General features: G+C 41.3%; 1 protein-coding gene across 1 annotated transcript in view; it reads right to left on the reverse strand.

Annotated features, from left to right (window-relative positions):
* The window catches only part of LOC133555082 (cadherin-4-like), a 669978-nt gene that overhangs the window by 67656 nt on the left and 580529 nt on the right, over positions 1-21793 (reverse strand). Inside the window, exons 9-10 of the mRNA XM_061904548.1 lie at positions 21534-21706; positions 9670-9807 (exon numbers count right to left, since the gene is read on the reverse strand). Coding sequence (XP_061760532.1) covers positions 9670-9807; positions 21534-21706 — 311 coding nt within the window. The remainder of the gene's footprint in view (positions 1-9669; positions 9808-21533; positions 21707-21793) is intronic.

Consider the following 21793-nt stretch of genomic DNA (forward strand, 5'->3'; position numbering starts at 1 on the left):
TTTCAAACCCCTTCGCTCTCACTTCCCATTCTATTTTCTTGTAAAAATGTGCATTTCGCTGTTGTTTGCAATTTAATATGGCTGTAATGTTTTTATGTGAGTGTGAATGTTGTCTGTATATCTGTTTTGGCCCTGCGATGAGGTGGCGACTTGTCCAGGGTGTACACCGCCTTCCGGCCGAATGCAGCTGGGATAGGCTCCAGTACCCCCGCGACCCCGAACAGGACAAGCAGTAGAAAATGGATGGAAGGGGTTTTTTATCTTGTCTCAGGTCATGTTGAACCCTCTCACGTCATGTCCCGGTGTTTAGGTGCCCTGTAAACTGCGAAAAAATTGTCTCCATCATGCTTTTGCGACACACTTCTTTTTCCACATGTCTGAAAAACCACCTCATGAGACTGTAATGATGTTTTAGTGATATTTGAGAGGTTTTTCGAAATATAGGTGTGATCTTCGGATCACCAGTTACCGACATGAGAGCAGCGTGCATAGTGTGATACAAGGATTTATTTTTCAATAAATGTCCGTCTTCTTGCTTTTCAGCCATTGGGTTGTGTCTGTCTTCTACTTCTCGCTCGAGCACATGAATATTTTTCCCCAGAGTGTCGTCTGTCTTGCTTTTGCTCTCGCTCTTACTCATGCCCGTGTTTCACCAACCGCCATCCCCAACAACAACAACCTTTCTCCTTCCCCACTGTTGCGTTTAACAGAGCGGCAGGTGATCAGACAAAACACACACAGCTGTGTCATCTACGCACCTGACGCTTATCTCGAAGCCGGTCCTGACATGCCCCGCTTCTCCGCAGGCCCGCAGGCCACGCACCCCCACAATAGGTATTTCCATTATCATATTTTTGTTGTGATATTTAGATTTTGCGCATTTTTAGGGTAAATGGAAACACATCTTATGACAAGTGAACCCCTCCAATCATCAATCATTCATAGTAGTAGAATAGAGAGTAAATAATAATAAATGCCACAATTTGTGGCGGTCCACTGGCATCGTGGTGATGCGGGTGCGTTCTCTCATGATGCAGTCGGATTTGGACACAGCGTAAGGTAGGAAATGATGATTTATTTACACTAAACAACAGACTAAGAACAGAAAACTTGCACTAGGATAAAAAGGCAATACAAAGAGCTAGCATGGGAGCTACAAAACACGAAGCATAGCGCGGAAGCTAGCAAGTACAAAAACAGTTTTACCAGAGTCGGGAATCAGCGTCGTCACCTGTTGCATGGAACAGAAACTAGGACGCGAGATCCAATGAACAGAAAAGGCAGGCTTAAATAAAGGTGGTAATCACGAAACAGGTGCGCATCAAAAACAAGAGCCAGGTGACACTAATGTGTGACTATGGCAACAGAACAAACAGGAAGTGCCACCAGGAACTAAGGAAGTCAAACACCAACGGAATACGATACAAAACGGCACAAAACCAGAATAAGACATGATCTGGGCAGCGGATCATGACACAATTCTCTTCAAAATATAAGAATAACATTTTATATACTGACACAGTACAATGTGTGATTTATTAAATGGGTGTAATTTGTTGAATTACATGAGTCTTTGTCCACATACTTGTATGACGTTTAACCCATGAACTATTGTATTTTATGTATTGTGGGGAAGGTGTGGCGAAGTTGGGAGACTGGAGGGTTACAGGTTCAATTCCCACCTTCGACCATCCTAGTCACGTCCGTTGTGTCCTTGAGCAAGACACTTCACTCTTGCTCCAGATGGTCCCTGGTTAGCGCCTTGCATGGCAGCTCCCGCCATTGGTGTGTGAATGTGTGTGTGAATGAGTGAATGTGAAAATACTATCAAACCGCTTTGGGCTCTTTAAAAAAAGGGGTAGAAAAGCGCTATACAAGTACAACCATTTACCATTTTTACCATTTGTACAGTCGTCGAAAGACATGTCAGCACCTAGATTTTGTCTTTCAGGATTATACCACCCTGCCGCAAACAACTTTGTAAAATTCTGTTAAGGGCATAAATGTCGCCTTTCTCTGGGTTATGATAATGAGTTCTGATTTGATTCTAGCAGTAAATCCAGAGACATGCCTCTTATTGTGATCGCCTGCATGAGCAAATAGTCAAGAGATCTAAAAAATATTTATTTTTATCTATTTGCACAAAAGAAAAAAATGCAAGGGTGCATGCATGGCACAGCCTTCACATTGGTACACAGACCCCACCCTTTCCACCATGAAAAAGAGGTCAGCTTTTGATAGGCATGATTAAATATTTATAATACACATTAAAGATAAATTCCCCAAACTTTGTATTTCTGGGACACTCTAAAACACCTATGGGGTTTATCACAAACACTTAATATCAGGGTGATGCCGTGCTTTCTCAATTAAATGCCTTTTGTAGAAACCCACCATCAAAAACGGCAAAATGATGTGATTTGGTGCAATTACTTTGCTCATGATGTCTCAGATACCTACAAATTAACGTTCACTGGACTTACATATTTTGGACCCTGTGTACATTTGGTGTGTTTTTTTTTTTGTAAATATGGATACATTTCACATTTGTTTTTAAATTATACTTTATATATTGTCAAGTGTTCCCTTCATGTACCGTATTATATTTAGCTCAGTGGTTCTTAACTTTGTTGGAGGTACCGAACCCTTCTTAGTGAAAAATAAAACGTTTTTTTTTTTTTCAAATTCAATTTTGGTAACATTTTAGTATGGAGAACATATTCTAAGTAACACAGACATAATTTAGAGTTATTTGGTTAGGGTTAGGGTTAGAGGGTTAGGGTTATAATGAGGCCATGCTGAATAAGGCATTAATAAGTACTTAATAATGACTAGTTAAGAGCCATTATGTTACTAATTTGCATGTTAATAAGCAACTAATTAATGGTGAATATGTCCCCCATACTAAAGTGTTACCATGTATTTTTACTGGTCACAAAATGAACCGGGCATAAACAACAAAACCGACACAGTGCATAAACTCACAACTAATTACACACCTGCAAATCAGTGTGACTTCTGCTGTTGCCGTATCCGTAAAACGCCGATAGGTAGCAAGTTTTTATTGACACGATTAATCGGGTGTGTTTTGACCTCCGCCGAACCCCTGAGGCCGACTCACCGAACCCCTAGGGTTCGATCGAACCCAGGTTAACAACCACTGATTTAGCTTTATTTTACTTAGTTCTTGCTATCTTGGCCTTATTTCTTATGTTAGCTGTTTTGCACCAACACACCAAGACAAATTCCTTGTATGTGTGAATATAGTTGGCAATAAAAAATGATTCTGATTTTGATTCTGATATTGGTAAAAACTTTTGCTTGTTTGACAATGACGGAAAGGCACTTCAACTAAACGTTAAAATACTAATCTTTTACTGTCCACCACCATCCCAGGAGACTCTTTATGCAGGGAAAAGACATGAAGGTTATCTGATTTACAATCCATGTCTGTGCTTTATACCCTCGCTTAAAAAAAACAAAATCTCCTGAGACTAAATAATTCTCATGACTTAATTCCTCTTTTGTACTTTTGTTGATCCAGCATGGTGGTTATCTCGTCAATTTTTTTTGGGTTGTTTTCTTTTTTCCTCTTCAGCTACCCTTTTTCGGAAGATATCCTTTATGTCCGACATGTGCTAACAAATCTACAGTTATAGGGTATTAACCTCGGGGGGAAAACGCCAATGCTAACTCTGTTGCTACCACCTCAAAGAGCTGTGTGATACCACTGAGCTCAGCATCTTATAAGCCCCACGGTTCTTTTGCTCACTCGTCTGTACCAAGAGCCAAAAGGAGTTCTTGCTAAAGACAGCAACACTTGCAACATCCAATCAATAGCAACACATCCATTTGGTTTCACTTTTCGACTCTGCTGCGGCATGGGCATTTAGCAGAAAGAAACGATTACTGTACACTAACTGAGAATGATAAAGTGTCGCATAATAAATCTTCTGCTGTGCTAATTAATTCATTTATGATACTGACCCCCAGCCCCCACCACCCAGCTGCCCTGCACTGTTATGATCCATTACTTACAGTACATTAGTTTAGACTTGTAATTTTTACCTCACACCCAATGATGACCTTCACTAATGTAATCATTATTCTAAATGTGACTATCATGACAACCATTTATCTGGCTCTAGGTTTATTACTGATGAAAATCAATGATATGGATTAGTCATTTCCTTGTGTGTGTAAGTGTGTGTGTTTCCTACAAAATGAAGTAGAGGCTCTGCTCTCATAGTCTAAACCTTTTTGTAAGCTTTAGACTATACAGCACACAACTTCTTTTTCTCATTGTCACTGTCATTTTTACACTCTCTCATCTTTACATAATGGATGTCATCACCTTTTTTTTTTAGTTCTTAGGAGAGGTTTTATGTCAGATTTATGAGATTCAGACACTCTCTTTGGAAGCTAAATGGGTTTGCTTGCAATTCCTTTGTACAGGGTACAATGAGAATAAGATCTATTCTTTTATATTCTTAAACCAACTCCTATATCGATAGCTGAGCAAAACACAAAATAACTCTTTATGCACTTCCTTAAAGGCCTACTGAAACCCACTACTATGACCACGCAGTCTGATAGTTTATACATCAATGATGAAATATTAACATTGCAACACATGCCAATACGGCCTTTTTAGTTTACTAAATTGCAATTTTAAATTTCCCGGGACTTTTTTCTAGAAAACGTCGCGTAATGATGACGTGTACGCGTGACGTCACGGACTGTTAGGAAATATTAGCGCTGTGCACACACACAGCTAAAACTCGTCTGCTTTAACGGCATAATTACACAGTATTTTGGAGATCTGTGTTGCTGAATCTTTTGCAATTTGTTCAATTAATATTGGAGAAGTCGCAGTAGAAAGATGGAGTTGGGAAGCTTTAGCCTTTAGCCACACAAACACACGGTGTTTCCTTGTTTAAAATTCCCGGAGGTGAAACTTTACTATGGATCTCAGCGGTCAAGCGAACATGGATACCGACCGAATGTCAACCAGCAGGTTTCGGTGAGAAAATTGTGGTAAAAAGTCGCTTCTTACCGGAGATCAGCTGAGCTTGCGCCGTCCATAAAGCTGCTGTCGACTTCCCTGAGACACTGGCGTCAAGACACCCGTGGACACACACCTCCGACTATCAGGTACTGTTAAACTCACTAAAACACTTGCAACACAATAGAAAAATAAGGGGTTTCCCTGAATTATCCAGAAAATGTGTGTAAAAACATCTGAATCCGTCCCAATGGAATCACCTTTTTTTTTTTTTTTTTCTAGTCGGTCGCTATCAATATCCTACAAACAGGAATCTTTCATCCTCGCTCAAATTAATGAGGAAATTGCCGTTTTCTCGGTCCAAATAGCTCTTTTTGTTGGAGGCTCCCATTAAAAACAATGTGAGGATGTGAGGAGCCATCAACGGGTGACGTCATCATCTGCGACTTCCGGTACAGGCAGGGTTTTCCTGTTAGCGACCAAAAGTTGCTAACTTTATCGTGGATGTTCTCTACTAAATCCTTTCAGCAGAAATATGGCAATATTGTGAAATGATCAAGTATGACACATAGAATGGACCCGCTATCCCCGTTTAAATAAGAAAATCTAATTTCAGTAGGCCTTTAAAAGTATTGCATCATATCGGTTAGTCATGAATTAAAACACCAACTCATAAGGTTACAATACAACAGGAGCGCTTTTTAAAGACCTACTACAGAAAATCTAGTCAAAGATCATCTTTATAACAGCGCTCAAGTGTTTTTAGGACACTGCTGAAAAAAGTTCCTCTCCCAAGTTATGAACTGAACTCGGAGGCTGGTCTGATGTCATGCAATGTACAAACGCGCAGAATTAGATCTGGACAACTGGTGGGGACTATAAGAGGCATACAGTCATGGAACAGGCTGCCAGCCCACGTCAGAAACTGTGAGACCTATTTGACATTTAAAACTGCACTGAAACAGTGGTTGAACACTAATCAGACATGAATGCACAATTAGATTATTCACGTTTTTTTGTTTGTTTTTTTTGTTTTTTATTTGTGTTTTTTGTTTGTTTGTATTTTTTTATTTGGAGGACAATGTGCAGTTACATTAAAAAGATGGCTGCACCAGATTTAGCACCATACTAGTTTCCATCTGTAGTCCTTTTAACATCCACTATACAATTAAACATGATTGAAAATACATAACAATATACAAATTACACCATGATAAACAATTAAAAATACAATACAAAACATAGAGAGTATGTGAATTACAAATCAGTGGGCGGTCAAGTTACAGTATTTTAGCAGCTTCAATTAAAGTGATATAACGTCCAGCACTTTTTTATCAAAGTCCACATACAGTGCAGTAGCCATCATATGATACCCATAAGGGTGTCATTCAGTAGCTATACACCCCATTGATATTGCATACATAAAAAAAGTTTGTGATGTTACCAGACTGGAATGGTACTCTGGTGGCCATCAGACTACTCAGTCTGAGATCAGTAGGTTGGGAGTTAAAACCCTGGCCGAGTCATACCAAAGACTAATGGACTCATTGCCTCCCTGCTTGACACTCAGCATCAAGGGTTGGAATTGGGGGTTAAATCACCATAAATGATTCCCGGGCGTGGCAACGCTGCTGCCCACTGCTCCCCTCACTTCCCAGGGGGTGATCGAGGGGATGGGTCAAATGCAGAGGACACATTTCACCACACCTAGTGTGTGTGTGACAATCATTGGTAATTTAACTTTAACTTTATCATCTGATGTTCAACTGCCTGTCTGGTATTGTTAATGTAAGCAGGACTGGTGGTCTAAAGCCCAGTGTTTGACTGCTTGTGAGAAACTGTGAAAACTGCAGTTGTTCTTTCGATTGTCTCGGAGTCCATTCTATTCTTTGATGGTTTGATATGAAAAGGGAGATTGGGAGAAGTCACCCCTACAGTCACCCCTGGATACAGACTTTAACACACTGCTTTTGTTTATGGCCTGTGCTTATGGTATGCTTGTAATGTGTAATGTTTTGTGATTTATGTATTATTTTGTATCATTACAAAATTATTTTGTATCATTTTGTATCATTACAAAATAATACATAAATTAGATTTATTGGCGCAGTGGGAGAGTGGCCGTGCGCAACCCGAGGGTGACTGGTTCAAATCCCACCTAGAACCAACCTCGTCACGTCCGTTGTGTCCTGAGCAAGACACTTCACCCTTGCTCCTGATGGGTGCTGGTTGGCGCCTTGCATGGCAGCTCCCTCCATCAGTGTGTGAATGTGTGTGTGATTGGGTAAATGTGGAAGTAGTGTCAAAGCGCTTTGAGTACCTTGAAGGTAGAAAAGCCCAATACAAGTACAACCCATTTTGTATCATGACCTGTTGAATGTTTAAAGGCCTACTGAAATGAGATTTTCTTATTTAAACAGGGATAGCAGGTCCATTCTATGTGTCATACTTGATCATTTCGCGATATAACCATAATTTTGCTGAAAGGATTTAGTAAAGAACATCGACGATAAAGTTCGCAACTTTTGGTAGCTCATAAAAAAGCTTTGCCTGTACCGGAAGTAGCAGATGATGTGCGCGTGACGTCACGGGTTGTAGGACTCCTCACATTGTTTACAGTCATAGCCACCAGCAGCTAGAGCGATTCGGACCGAGAAAGTGACAATTTCTCCATTAATTTGAACGAGGATGAAAGATTCGTGGATGAGGATATTGAGAGTGAAGGACTAGAAAAAAAAAAGTACAAAAAAAATGGCGATTGCAGTGGGAGCAGTTCAGATGTTATTAGACACATTTACTAGGATAATTCTGGAAAATCCCTTATCTGCCTATTGTGTTGCTAGTGTTTAAGTGAGATTATATAGTGCCTGAAAGTCGGAGAGAGTTGGCCACGGGTGTAGAGACCGCCAGTGTCTCCGTGGGAGGAGGTAATAGTCGCCGCAGTAGCTGCAGGAGGAGGACGCCAGCTCTGCTCATAACTACGTTAAGAGCCAACTTATTACGACAATTTTATCACCCAAACCTGCCGGTTGACATGTGGTAGACAATCATGTTCGCTTGACCGCTCTGTTCCATAGTAAAGCTTCACCTTCGGGAATTTTAAACGAGGAAACACCGGCTGTGTTTGTGTGGCTAAAAGCTAAAAGCTTCCCACCTCCATCTTTCTACTTTGACTTCTCCATTATTAATTGAACAAATTGCAAAATATTCAGCAACACAGATGTCCAGAATACTGTGTAATTATGCGATTAAAGCAGGCTACTTATAGCTTGGATCGGGCTGGGAAATAATGACCGCTACAACCCGAAACGTCAAACGCACGCGTCATCATACGGCGACGTTTTCAACACGACACTTCGCGGGAAATTTAACATTGCAATTTAGTAAACTAAAAAGGCCGTATTGGCATGTGTTGCAATGTTAATATTTCATCATTGATATATAAACTGTCAGACTGTGTGGTCGGTAGTAGTGGGTTTCAGTAGACCTTTAATGTATTTACCTGCCTTAGGACAACGAATGAAATTTAGCTATTGTGCTAACTCCGGTATATGTAAATTGTTCCTCTATGTTGATGAATATGCCATCCATCCATCCATCTTCTTCCGCGTATCCGAGGTCGGGTCGCGGGGGCAGCAGCCTAAGCAGGGAAGCCCAGACTTCCCTCTCCCCAGCCACTTCGTCTAGCTCTTCCCGGGGGATCCCGAGGCGTTCCCAGGCCAGCCGGGAGACATAGTCTTCCCAACGTGTCCTGGGTCTTCCTTGTGGCCTCCTACCGGTTGGACGTGCCCTAAACACCTCCCTCGGGAGGCGTTCGGGTGGCATCCGTACCAGATGCCCGAACCACCTCATCTGGCTCCTCTCGATGTGGAGGAGCAGCGGCTTTACTTTGAGTTCCTCCCGGATGACAGAGGTTCTCACCCTATCTCTAAGGGAGAGCCCCGCCACACGGCGGAGGAAACTCATTTCGGCAGCGTGTACCCGTGATCTTATCCTTTCGGTCATGACCCAAAGCTCATGACCATAGGTGAGGATGGGAACGTAGATCGACCGGTAAATTGAGAGCTTTGCCTTCCGGCTCAGGTCCTTCTTCACCACAACAGATCGGTACAACGTCCGCATTACTGAAGACGCCGCACCGATCCGCCTGTCGATCTCACGATCCACTCTTCCCCCACTCGTGAAAAAGACTCCTAGGTACTTGAACTCCTCCACTTGGGGCAGGGTCTCCTCCCCAACCCGGAGATGGCACTCCACCCTTTTCCGTTAGAGAACCATGGACTCGGATTTGGAGGTGCTGATTCTCATTCCGGCCGCTTCACACTCGGCTGCGAACTGATCCAGTGAGAGCTGAAGATCCCGGCCAGATGAAGCCAACAGGACCACATCGTCTGCAAAAAGCAGAGACCTAATCCCGCGGCCACCAAACCGGAACCCCTCAATGCCTTGACTGCGCCTAGAAATTCTGAATATGCATTGTCCTAATTCAAATAAATAAATCCCTATGCTGGTTTAGGCCCCCAGGCTGCCAGTTGAATAGCCCTGTCCTAAAGCAATCCCAAATTGGACACCACATGATGAAAAGTATCTGCCATTATCAAAGTTTGTATCTAAAAAAAAACCAACATAGTTTCTTTCTCATTCGTCTATTTGTAAACACTCACCGTTCTGGAGGTCAGCATGGGGGGGTTGTCGTTGATGTCCGTGATGGCGATAATGGCGGTCGCCGTGTTGGACAGGCCAAAATTCAGGTTGCCCTCCATGTCAGTGGCTTGGACAATTATAGTATACTGGGACACTTTCTGTTAAAGGGAGAAAAATACATTGATTTGATATATTTTGTATGCACAGAAATCTCTCAGCAGTGTGTATTATGTTTTTTATGGCACGATATTTGAAACTCATAAGCTTTTCATCTGATAGCACTGTAAGCATCTCAGCTTGTCTTCGTGTTATCTGAGACCCGCCTGCTTGCAGCCTTGTTATCACAGGCATCACTTAGTCCCTGCCACTGATGGACAGATGTGGCGACAACGATACAGCAGACGGGAGATTAATAGACAATCTGCGGCGCAATATCATTAGGAATGATAAATGCAATTTTCTCTCTTGAATGACACATTGTCACTTAAGTGGAAGATGAAAAATGTGATTCTTGTAGTTTTGTATTAGGGTGTATTTGAGCTTCCACATGTAAAACCTTCTCCCTTGCCAACCTCTTTTTCTCCATCCGTCCCTCCCTATTTCCTCTGTATTTCCTCTTGTCCTGGTGTCGTTTGTTCTTTTTATTCAATTAATGGGCTGCGGGAAGGATGGAGCCCAACGACCGACTGTCTGGATAAAGTGTCTTGTCACTGAGATTCCCAATTACATTCCCAGTGTCTTGCTAACCTGCTAATTACAGAGTAAATATCCCAATTAGGCCATGACACCACGTCAGGAGGGTTAGACAGCTCCTTTGGGTTCCTCTCCTCTTGATGCTAGACGTGATGCTCAACTTCATATACGCACCCTCATTACTCCACGTGCAAAAATTTCCCAGATCTCACAAACATCCATGAGCACACACACAGACACACACATCGCTCTTGTTTAGAGGTGGCGTGTGCTTGATTGTCCCATCAGCTGGTGTACAGCATGTACACAGCACTCATGCTAATTAGACAAGGGAGTTATTATGTAGAGCTCCTCTGAACTCTCCTCTCTATTGCAACAACGCTGTTGTCTTCTCCAGGGGACTAATGTCTATTGCTGTCAACATGCTCTTAAAAAGGTCCACAGCAAACCAATGGAGACCTTTGGAGTAGATTCAGTGTTGGATTTTGGAAAACAGATGGAAAAATTTCACAAGGACGTGGAAGTGTTATAAATTCCCTTTGTCAGTGATTAAGATAGAAGATAGAGTCCTTATTTAATATGTTAATTGTTGAATATAATTGACTATTATTGTTGACGTAACAAGCTATTAATATAGTCATGCACCTTTAAGTTGAGTCTGTTTAAGTCAGGCAGTTTACCGGGCAGCTACGTTTACTTCTCGGGGTCCTTGGGTCGGTGTGTAGAACAGTGTGTATCTGAAAGTGTACTTAGCTGCTGCTGCTAAAAGTTACATAAAGAAGTTGAAACGTAAAAACGGTGTCCTTATTGCCTTACCGGAGTACGCTCACGGGTGAAGAGTCCCAGCACAACAACAACAACATCAGTTTATCCATATGGTTCTTTAATAGTAAGAAACAGTTGGTGATATAGCCGTAGCACAGGGGATGAGGGTGTGTCAGATAGTAAGCCAGTACTGTGACGCCTAGCTGGCATCGTGGCGGTGTTTGCGAAGATGGAACACAGCGTGAAGGTAGGAACAATAATTTGTTAAAGGCCTACTGAAATGAGATTTTCTTATTTAAACGGGGATAGCAGGTCCATTCTATGTGTCATATTTGATCATTTCGCGATATTGCCATATTTTTGCTGAAAGAATTTAGTAGACAACATACACGATAAAGTTCGCAACTGGAGAAAAGCCCTGCCTCTACTGGAAGTCGCAGACGATGACGTCACAAGTGTGGGGGCTCCTCACATATTCACATTGTTTTAATGGGAGCCTCCAACAAAAAGTGCTATTCGGACCGAGAAAACGACAATTTCCCCATCAATTTGAGCGAGGATGAAAGATTTGTGTTTGAAGATATTGATAGCGACGGACTATAAAAAAAAAATAAGTTAAAAAATCCAAAAACGTGATGGTAATCGCGTTGCATTGAGACAGATTCATATGTTTTTAGAGACATTTACTAGGATAATTCTGGGAAATCCCTTATCTTTCTATTGTGTTGCTAGTGTTTTAGTGAGTTTAACAGTACCTGATAGTCGGAAGTGTACGTCCACGGCCGTGTCTTGACGCGCAGTGTCTCGGGGAAGTTGACGTTAGCTGTACAGGAGGCACAAGCTCAGCTGATATCCGGTAAGTGGTGACTTTTTAACCACAATTTTCTCACCGAAACCTGCTGGTTGACATTCGGTCGGGATCCATGTTCGCTGTGATCCATAGGAAAGTTTCAACTCCGTGAATTTTAAACAAGGAATCCCCGTGTGTTTGTGTGGCTAAAGGCTAAAGCTTCCCAACTCCATCTTGCTACTTTGACTTCTACAATATTAATTGAAGAAATTGCAAAAGATTCAGCAACACAGTTCTCCAAAATACTGTGTAATTATGCGGTTAAAGCAGGCAACATTTAGCTGTGTGTGTGCGTAGCGCTCATACTTCCTAAAAATGTGTGACGTCTTGCGTACACGTCATCATTATACAACGTTTTTAAGACGAAACTCCCGGGAAATTTAAAATTGCAATTTAGTAAACTAAAAAGGCCGTATTGGCATGTGTTGCAATGTTAATATTTCATCATTGATGTATAAACAATGGCAATAAAAACTATTCTAATTCTGATTCTGAACATGGCGTTAAAAGGTTTGTTTGATAGCTATGGCTTTTCTTCCATGCTGGAAGTGAGAAAAATATCACCAAATCCCTTTTTTTCCCCTTAAAGCGATCATAACCTCGATTGTGGCCGTATAGTGATTTTGCCCATTTGTGCCATGTTTTGAACGTGTTAAAGAAAATAAATAAAATAAACACAGAGTCTTGCATTCAATACAAATAAGCAAATCAGAGTCCACAGCAAGACCCGCAATGCAATGTGTTTCCACATCAAACTTTCTAGCCCCATTGAATCCAAAAATATCTAAAATGTAACCAAGTACTACAGTCAAAGCTCAATATGGTATGTATCAGTGGCGGCTGCTGGTCTTTCAAGTAGAGGAAGCTCATTTTAAGCTACTCTCTAAACATGAATACAATCTCTAATAACTGGTAAAATATATAATGACGATAGATTTTACAAAGAAAACAACATTTTTTAGGGACGGCGTGGCGCATTGGGAGAGTGGCCACGCGTAACCCGAGGGTCCCTGGTTCAATCCCCACCTAGTACCAACCTCGTCAGGTCCGTTATGTCCTGAGCAAGATACTTCACCCTTGCTCCTGATGGGTCCTGGTTAGCGCCTTGCATGGCAACTCCCTCCATCAGTGTGGGAATGTGTGTGTAAATGTGGAAGTAGTGTCAAAGCACTTTGAGTACTTTGAAGGTAGAAAAGCGCTATACAAGTACAACCGTTTATCATTATTATTTAATTTAGATGGCAAAATTTTCAATATCAGCTTTGAACAACGGAATGCAACTCGAAAAATGTTTTGGCAATAGTTTGTTTCAAGACTGCTGATTTGCTCATTTTGCTGTAAATCAAGACTGAACGCTTTGTTAATGCACATAACACTGAAATTGCTCTTTTACATTGGGAGCATCACTATATATTAATTACATTAAACATGGTAAAAAAGTTAAAAAAATAAAAAAAAGTGTAGCCAGATGAACATGAACCCGGTAATAAACAATAAATAAATACATAAAAACTCAACAAAAAGACTGATACATTATGATAAATTGAGTGACAATGTATTCAACAATTATCATTTATACATTTAAAAGCAATTTTTTGGAGGGATGTTTGATTTTTGGAAAACGTGGTTGGCATTAATATACAACCTGTAGATGCTCACATGTGTTTAAATAACACATTTGTTATGCAAGTCAAACATATAAGATGGCGTTAGCTGCCAAAATAGACTTTTACCCCGTTTCTGATTTTTTGCTGCTCTTAAATATGCAGGATGCTTTCTGGGAATGTTGTATCATCGATGTAGTAATAATTGGAAATGCCAACTCTGTTTGACATTGCAAACATTTCACTACAATATCAGTCTCTTTTGGTTTTAAAATGATCACAAAACCTCTCTCAACTTCTATTTTATTTGCTCTTTTTCCACTTTGTCGTTGTTTTTCTGAGGCAATCTCTTTTTATCGGCACCCCACTATTTCCGCCCACCTTCCAACACACACAGGCTCCATCACCGGCAGTGCAAGCTGCATCACTAATAGGTGCACTGCCCTTGCGTGCGCTGGATCAATACAATGTCCGTGCATTTTACTCATTCAACGAATCATTGAAGCAACGTAGTACAAATTGATCCTTTTTTTTTTGTCAAATGGATCCATTTATTCAGAATCAGAATTCAGAAATGCTTTAATAATCCCCGAGGGGAAATTAATATTTTCAGCACATTCCCATTCGAGATCAGACAGACATTACAGGGAGACAGAAGAGGATCACTGACGGGTCTGCCAAAAACATAAATATGTGTGTAAGAAGGAAACATTAAAGCAAGCAAAGGACATTAAATACATTAAAAGAGCAGAGTTGATGCAACCAGCCACTTCTAGACAAAGTTACAAAAGTACTCAATGAATTTATCGTTGCAGTCCTAAAATAATCTTTGATGTTTAATGTACTCTGACGCTTCGGGAATGAATGAGAACAAATGTTAAACAAATTCTAGCACACATTTAGTCAATGAAATGTCAACAGAAAAATATAGATTTAACCACGTATCTTTTGACATTTAGCAGAAACTGAGCTGCACTGGGGCTTCACGGTGGCGGAGGAGTTAGTGCGTCTACCTCACAAAACGAAGGTCCTAAGTGGTCTGGGGTTCAATCCCGGGCTCGGGATCTTTCTGTGTGGAGTTTGCATGTTCTCCCTGTGAATGCGTGGGTTCCCTCTGGATACTCCGGCTTCCTCCCACTTCCAACGACATGCACCTAGGAATAGGTTGATTGGCAACACTAAATTGGCCCTAGTGTGTGAATGTGAGTGTGAATGTTGTCTGTCTATCTGTGTTGGCCCTGCGATGAGGTGGCGACTTGTCCAGGGTGTACGCCGCCTTCCGCCCGATTGTAGCTGCGATAGGCACCAGCACCCCCCGTAACCCCAAAGGGAATAAGCGGTAGAAAATGGATAGATGAGCTGCACTGGTAGGTAAATGCCTGTTTTGCTTTTGAGAACTTTAGGTGAAGTTTCCTTAATCAAAAATGAGGAGTCCAATGCATAAATAACAACAATTTCAACACTTGACTCGCTGAACAGAGTAGAGCTACAAATTATTGATGTTGTCTCAGCACTGACTAGATTACCATAGAGAAAATCATGATTCGAAAAAAATATAAACGTCTTCATTCTGTACCAAGACAAAATCACAAGTAATAAATATGTACCTTGAGTGTGTGAAAATGTCTCATTTGGTGAAATCTATCAAAATTAGGGTGGTTTGAAAAAAGAGGGTTTTTTTCAGATGGACTGTGTGTCGGTTTTAAAAGTGCTCCCTCTCTGGTCAACATATGAAATAACAAAAAATTTAAAATTAACTAAGAGCTCACCTTTTTATATTGGCATAGTATGTATTTATTATTAATGTTATAAATACAAATATTTGTATATCTAGAAACGGTGGTCCTAATGAGGTAGGCCTTTTTGGAGGTCTCAGGAAGGTAACAAATACAACAATGTGTATGCTTGTATTTTTAACCTTCCATGTAATGGATCGGTGAACAAGTTAGGACCAAAATCATGGTCCCAATGCAGAAATTAGTCACACATTTTTTAACTGTTTTAAATATATCTTAAAATGATGTTTACACGTTTTTTATATTATTAACATGGGAGTGCACAATATGCTTTATAAAAAATTTAACTGTACATGTTGAGGAAACATTTCTGACAATTGTGGGATCTGGGATTCACATCAATAGAATACACTGTAAAAAAAAAATCTGTAAAAAAACAATCTATTGGCAGTTACGGCTGCCAAACGAAAACCATAAAATTAAAGTAAAACACTGTAAACCAAATAATGATCAAAAACATTATATTTACAGAAATTTTCAATAAACGTTTTGCGGAAAAATATCGACATTTTACAGATTTTTACTAAATTGTTAAGATCAACCACCTTTAATAAAGTGACTATGCAAATAGTTGTGCAGAAAAATACCTTTTTTCTACAGAGTTTTTCCAATTTATTACGATCAACCAACTTTAATGAAGTGACAATGCTGGCAGTTCCACAGAAAAATACAGTTATTTTACGGATATTTTCTAAATGATTAAAATCAGGGGTCTCAAATTCTGTTTACCGGGGGGCCACTGTATGTAGAAACTACGTGAAAGGAGATTTACCTTCTTTGAATGGCTATCTCGACTTAGCAACATACATGCCAATCTTCACGAGAGACTCCCTGCGGCCCTTGAGAAGGACTGTCCCGAAATTGACCGGACGAGTATTTTTTCGGAGTGGCGTGACAGTACTGCCCTTGTGGTCCTCGACAACCTCTCGTCGCATTAACTCATTTACCGAACAATGCAACGTGTCAATTGTGACGCAAGTTGTGCAAGGCTTTGTTTGATATTCTATACTGGCTGAAAGACATACTTGATCAACAGCCATACAGATCACACTGACGGTGGCAGTACAATAGATTTAACACTGTTACAAATATGCGCCACATTGTGAACCCACATAAAAAAAGAATGACAAACACATTTCGGGAGAACATCTTCACCGTAACACAAAATAAACACAAAGGAACAAATACCCAGAATGCCAAGTAGCGCTACTCTTCCGGGCTACACCCCCGCCACCACCACACATCACCGCCCCCCTCCGTGCGTCGGTTGAGGTGGGCGGGGTTTGGTGGTTGCGGGGGTGCAGCCCGGAAGAGTAGCGCTACTTGGCATTCTGGGTATTTGTTTATTTGTGTTTATTTTGTGTTACGGTGAAGATGTTCTACCGAAATGTGTTTGTCATTCTTTTTTGATGTGGGTTTACAATGTGGCGCATATTTGTAACAGTGTTAAATTTGTTTGTACGGCCACCGTCAGTGTGACTTGTATGGCTGTTGGCTGTGATGAAGTATGTCTTGCAGTCACCAATGTGTGTCATATTACAGAGATAAATGTCAAATTGTTAACATGAGCATATACTTCTATACAACAGGCTATAAATATTTTTCAACTTGAAAATAGAAATACACATAAATATTAAAAAAATAAGATTTTTCTTAAAATTACATATAAAACTGTTAGATTGTTAGTATGGACATGGACTTTTATATAACAAGCTACATATTAAATGAAAGTTAACTACTGTAATTTTACATGAATTTGAAAGTAATTTGAGAAAACAGCAAATGATATGTATTATTAATGTGGTATTTTTCTGTAAAAAAAATTGAAATATACATAGTTTGTCACTACTGGCATATTACTTAAAATAACAGGCGGTTTGTTATCTACAGATAATGTCTTCAATTCTACAGTTTTATAACCTATTTAAAAAAAATGAAAAATTACAGTAGAAATTTAGAGTAAATTAACCATTACAATAGGATTTTTTTTTTACAGTGTATATTTACTGTTAAAGATAAGTTCCAGAGCATTTCTTTTTATACGCTATTTCACTAGAAGGTCCCCTCTTGTACTGTTAAGACTGACAGAAGCAACAGTTGTGGTTGGCAAACACTCATTGAGTGAAATAGGCACAGACAGCACCCCTGCTGCAGTGAATGGAGTCCCCTCTTAGATATGTAGATATCGCTTAAGGATTCAAGTCCCCTCTTGGTAACTTTTTAAAAAAAAATTAAAAACCACATATTTGAAGTGATATTATGACAAAAGTACTTAAAACTAAACTCTGTATTATTTTTTTGTATTTTTTAAAATGACCAGAAATAGAGGTCAACACTTGGTTGATGAAAACCGAAGCAAACTGTTGGCGAAGTAAACGTGTGTGTGTGTGTGTGTGTGTGTGTGTGTGTGTGTGTGATAGGAGAGCTTGAGTTTTGGGGTGGGAGTTTAATCCCACATTGGCACGGAGTTGCTGTATTAACACGGTACAGATAATCAGAATAAAAATATGATTTAGACATCCAGCAGGAACATTTTCTCCTGTCTCAACTTCTTTTTTAATAATCACTGCCAAATTGACTTTATTCCAACTGATTTAAAATTGTTCCTTTTTCTTACCCTTCACTTGCTACTTTCTTTTCCATCTTTCGCATGTCTTTTATCAAGTTTAGATGTAGTAATTATATGTGAATGTTTTTGTTTGGCGGACAGGTGTCAAGGACAATTTTTTCTCCAATATTTCCACTCTATCTTTACCGCACATGCACAAGACGCAGCGTGATGTGTCGTTAATAGGTCTGTCAGCGGTGACAGGTAGCGAGAAAGATCTGTCTTGCAGCCACGTCACTGCCACATCCAAGATGCCAAAATAAACACATTTGGATCTTGTCACAACATTTATGGCGACACAAACAAGGTGACCGTGAAAAAAATACTGTGTGTGTGCATCCTGACATAACTTGTCACATGTCAGTGGGTCATCAAAGTAAACAAAGGCTTTTGGACAGATTTGTCCCTGTGTGTGTTTAGACAGAGGAATGTTTGTTTGTTAGTCAACTTTTCGACAATTCCACATCAACCTCGCCGTCGAATCGTCAGATATTGAATCTCCGGACATGCTCTCCCGTCCAAAGGCAAAACATAGTAACTCACTTCTAGCTGATTTTGAGAAAACAAAGGAAAACCAATCCGTCTTGATGCTGTCTTACAAAGATCTACAAAGTCATCAAACGTATGGATGTTTTTTGGAGCTTTCAATTTCTTGCCGATTGAGCCATGGAATGAATCTGCTCTCATGAACGTGTGCCCTTTCTCCAGATATTTTATCACAATCTCGGGTGGGCCCCATTCTGCGTTTGCACATTGGGCAAGAGCCGTGTACAGCGTCCAGTTTTTATTTGGACCTCCACAGTTATCTGCCCAAAAGTGTATGCAAGGGGAAGAATCAAGAACAATACATTTAATGAAGGTGCTTGCAACGTCCTGTGCCAATCTTCCAGATATCCCCTCGTGCCATAATATCACATAATCAGGTTGACCGTCGGCCCCCATTCGTGCAAATGTCTCATTAAAGACAATAAGGCGACTGACAAAGAAGCTCCGATTGGTCCCTTGAGATACTAGGTTTTTCTGTTGTATCTACGCGGTTATGTGGTAGTTGCTAGGTCCTGCCATGCGCGTAACAATATCGCATACACTAATGTAAAGCATATCACCTAGGAACTCCAAAATTATCATCAGCTCAGTTTTGACCAAAATTGAGTTACCGGGTTTTGCCTTTGGACGGGAGTGCACTCCCTCCTCATTTTGTCAGAGGGAGTTGAGTTAGGTACCAAAGCCCCCCTGCATACACGCAGTGTGTCCAGTATGATGATCTAAAACGGGTGACGTGAGGTTGCGACGTGTCGCTGCCAGGTCGGACACGTACACTCAAAGTTTGATATAACGCGGTCGTTGGGGTCCATAAAATATCGATCGCATGAATCTGGAGACAGTGTTATTTAGAGGTCCTTATTTTTTACCTTTATCTTTTCGAAAAAGTCATGCACTGTAGCTCGGCTGCCCAAACCTGCTTGGTGGATAGTGCTCTCACGTCCACCAGGAGGTTTAGGCCATGTCTACACTAAGTCGTTTAACCCCTTACAGAAATAATTATTTAGCCTAAGCCCCGTTTCAGCCGCACTAAACCAGCGGTTAAGGTCCCCCTCTTCGGACACATTTTTACACGGGTAAGTCAGCCGGTAGTAAGTCGGACCCGTTTCCAGGAGGGTTGGACTCCGCCAAGGCTGCCATTTGTCACCGATTCTGTTCATAACTTTTATGGACAGAATGTCTAGGCGCAGTCAAGGCGTTGAGTGTTTCCGGTTTGGTGGCCGTGGGATTAGGTCTCTGCTTTTTGCAGATGATGTGGTCCTGATGGCTTCATCTGGCTGGTATTTTCAGCTCTCACTGGATCGGTTCGCAGCCGAGTGTGAAGCGACCGGAATGAGAATCAGCACCTCCAAGTCCGAGTCCATGGTTCTCTCCCGGAAAAGGGTGGAGTGCCATTTCCGGGTTGGGGAGGAGACCCTGCCCCAAATGGAGGAGTTCAAGTACCTAGGAGTCTTGTTCACGAGTGAGGGAAGAGTGGATTGTGAGATCGACAGGCGGATCGGTGCGGCGTCTTCAGTAATGCGGACGTTGTACCGATCCGTTGTGGTGAAGAAGGAGCTGAGCCGGAAGGCAAAACTCTCAATTTACCGGTCGATCTACGTACCCATCCTCACCTATGGTCATGAGCTTTGGGTCATGATTGAAAGGATAAGATCACAGGTACAAGCGGCCGAAATGAGTTTCCTCCGCCGGGTGGCGGGGTTCTCCCTTAGAGATAGGGTGAGAAGCTCTGTCATCCGGGAGGAACTCAAAGTAAAGCCGCTGCTCCTCCAAATCGAGAGGGGCCAGATGAGGTGGTTCGGGCATCTGGTCAGGATGCCACCCGAACGCCTCCCGAGGGAGGTGTTTAGGGCACGTCCAACCGGTAGGAGGCCACGGGAAAGACCCAGGACACGTTGGGAAGACTATGTCTCCCGGCTGGCCTGGGAACGCTTCGGGATCCCCCAGGAAGAGCTGGGCGAAGTGGCTGGGGAGAGGGAAGTCTGGGCTTCCCTGCTTAGGCTGCTGCCCCCACGACCCGACCTCGGATAAGTGGAAGAAAATGGATGGATGGATGGATGGATGGATGGATGGTAAGTCAGCCGTGTATTTTTTGAATCTCTGGCATTTAGCTTTGTATGGACTCACTGATCGTTTACAAAGTGTCAGGACTTGGACTTTGGTGCGGTTTGTTTTCCCATGGTGCAAAGCGACTGGACTTGACAAGGGGATAAGGCGTAAAGGTAAAGGCATGATTTAATATTACTTAAAAAAAAGGAACAAACAAAAGGCGCGCACAAGGCAGAGAACAAACCTGGCTGAGAAAAAAAAAACTAGCACAAAGGCAGAACTGCGGACATAAAAACGAAAACATTTACTGTGACGTGAAAAAAAAACGAGCATGGGTAATGTCAGGGGTATCAAGAGTATATCAAGGGTGATGTCGCCAGGCCGACTACCTGGCAACTATGGCTTAAATCAGTGGTTCTCAACCTTTTTTCAGTGATGTACACCCTGTTAACATTTTTTTAATTCAAGTACCCCCTAATCAGAGCAAAGCATTTTTAGCGACCAAAAGTTGCGAACTTTATCGTCGATGTTCTCTACTAAATCCTTTCAGCAAAAATACGGCAATATCGCGAAATGATCAAGTATGACACATAGAATGGACCTGCTATCCCCGTTTAAATAAGAAAATCTCATTTCAGTAGGCCTTTAAGTGTAGTGACGTTTTATGACTGTGCCAAGTCTTTAGAATTTTGTCTTTTATGTCCTTGTAGTCGAGATAATGTCATTCTTAGTATTTGTGCAGTGTCTTTGACAACAATATAGATATATAAACAAAAACTCAAAAGTTTGTATCTGATATGTCCAAGAGTGTGGAATGTCAAGTGCCATGTGTTAAATTGACGTTAAAACGAATAAAATCCGTAGCTAATGTCATTGGTTGGAATCAGCAAACATTGTCAAACAGACTGACCCATCACTTACTCGCAAGTCTTCCACAGGCCTACAGGTAAGTGTCGGCTTCTCAGGGAAGACCTACCTCTCGATCGAGACCAGGCGCAACTGTCACAATATCCCCAGTCTCACTATTGATAGTGAACATGTTCGGGATGGGGCTGTGTGGCATCTGGGACAGGATTCGATAGCGCACCATTCCGTTTGCCGTCGTGTTGTCGTCAGCATCGAAGGCAGAAAGATGCATTACGTAGGTACCTAACAAACAAACACACTTTGTCATATCTGCGATTTGACTTTTGCAAATAAAACACTGCACATGTATATAATATGATAAAAAAAAAA

The sequence above is a fragment of the Nerophis ophidion genome, linkage group LG06, assembly GCF_033978795.1.
Source record: "Nerophis ophidion isolate RoL-2023_Sa linkage group LG06, RoL_Noph_v1.0, whole genome shotgun sequence".
Taxonomy (NCBI): domain Eukaryota; kingdom Metazoa; phylum Chordata; class Actinopteri; order Syngnathiformes; family Syngnathidae; genus Nerophis; species Nerophis ophidion.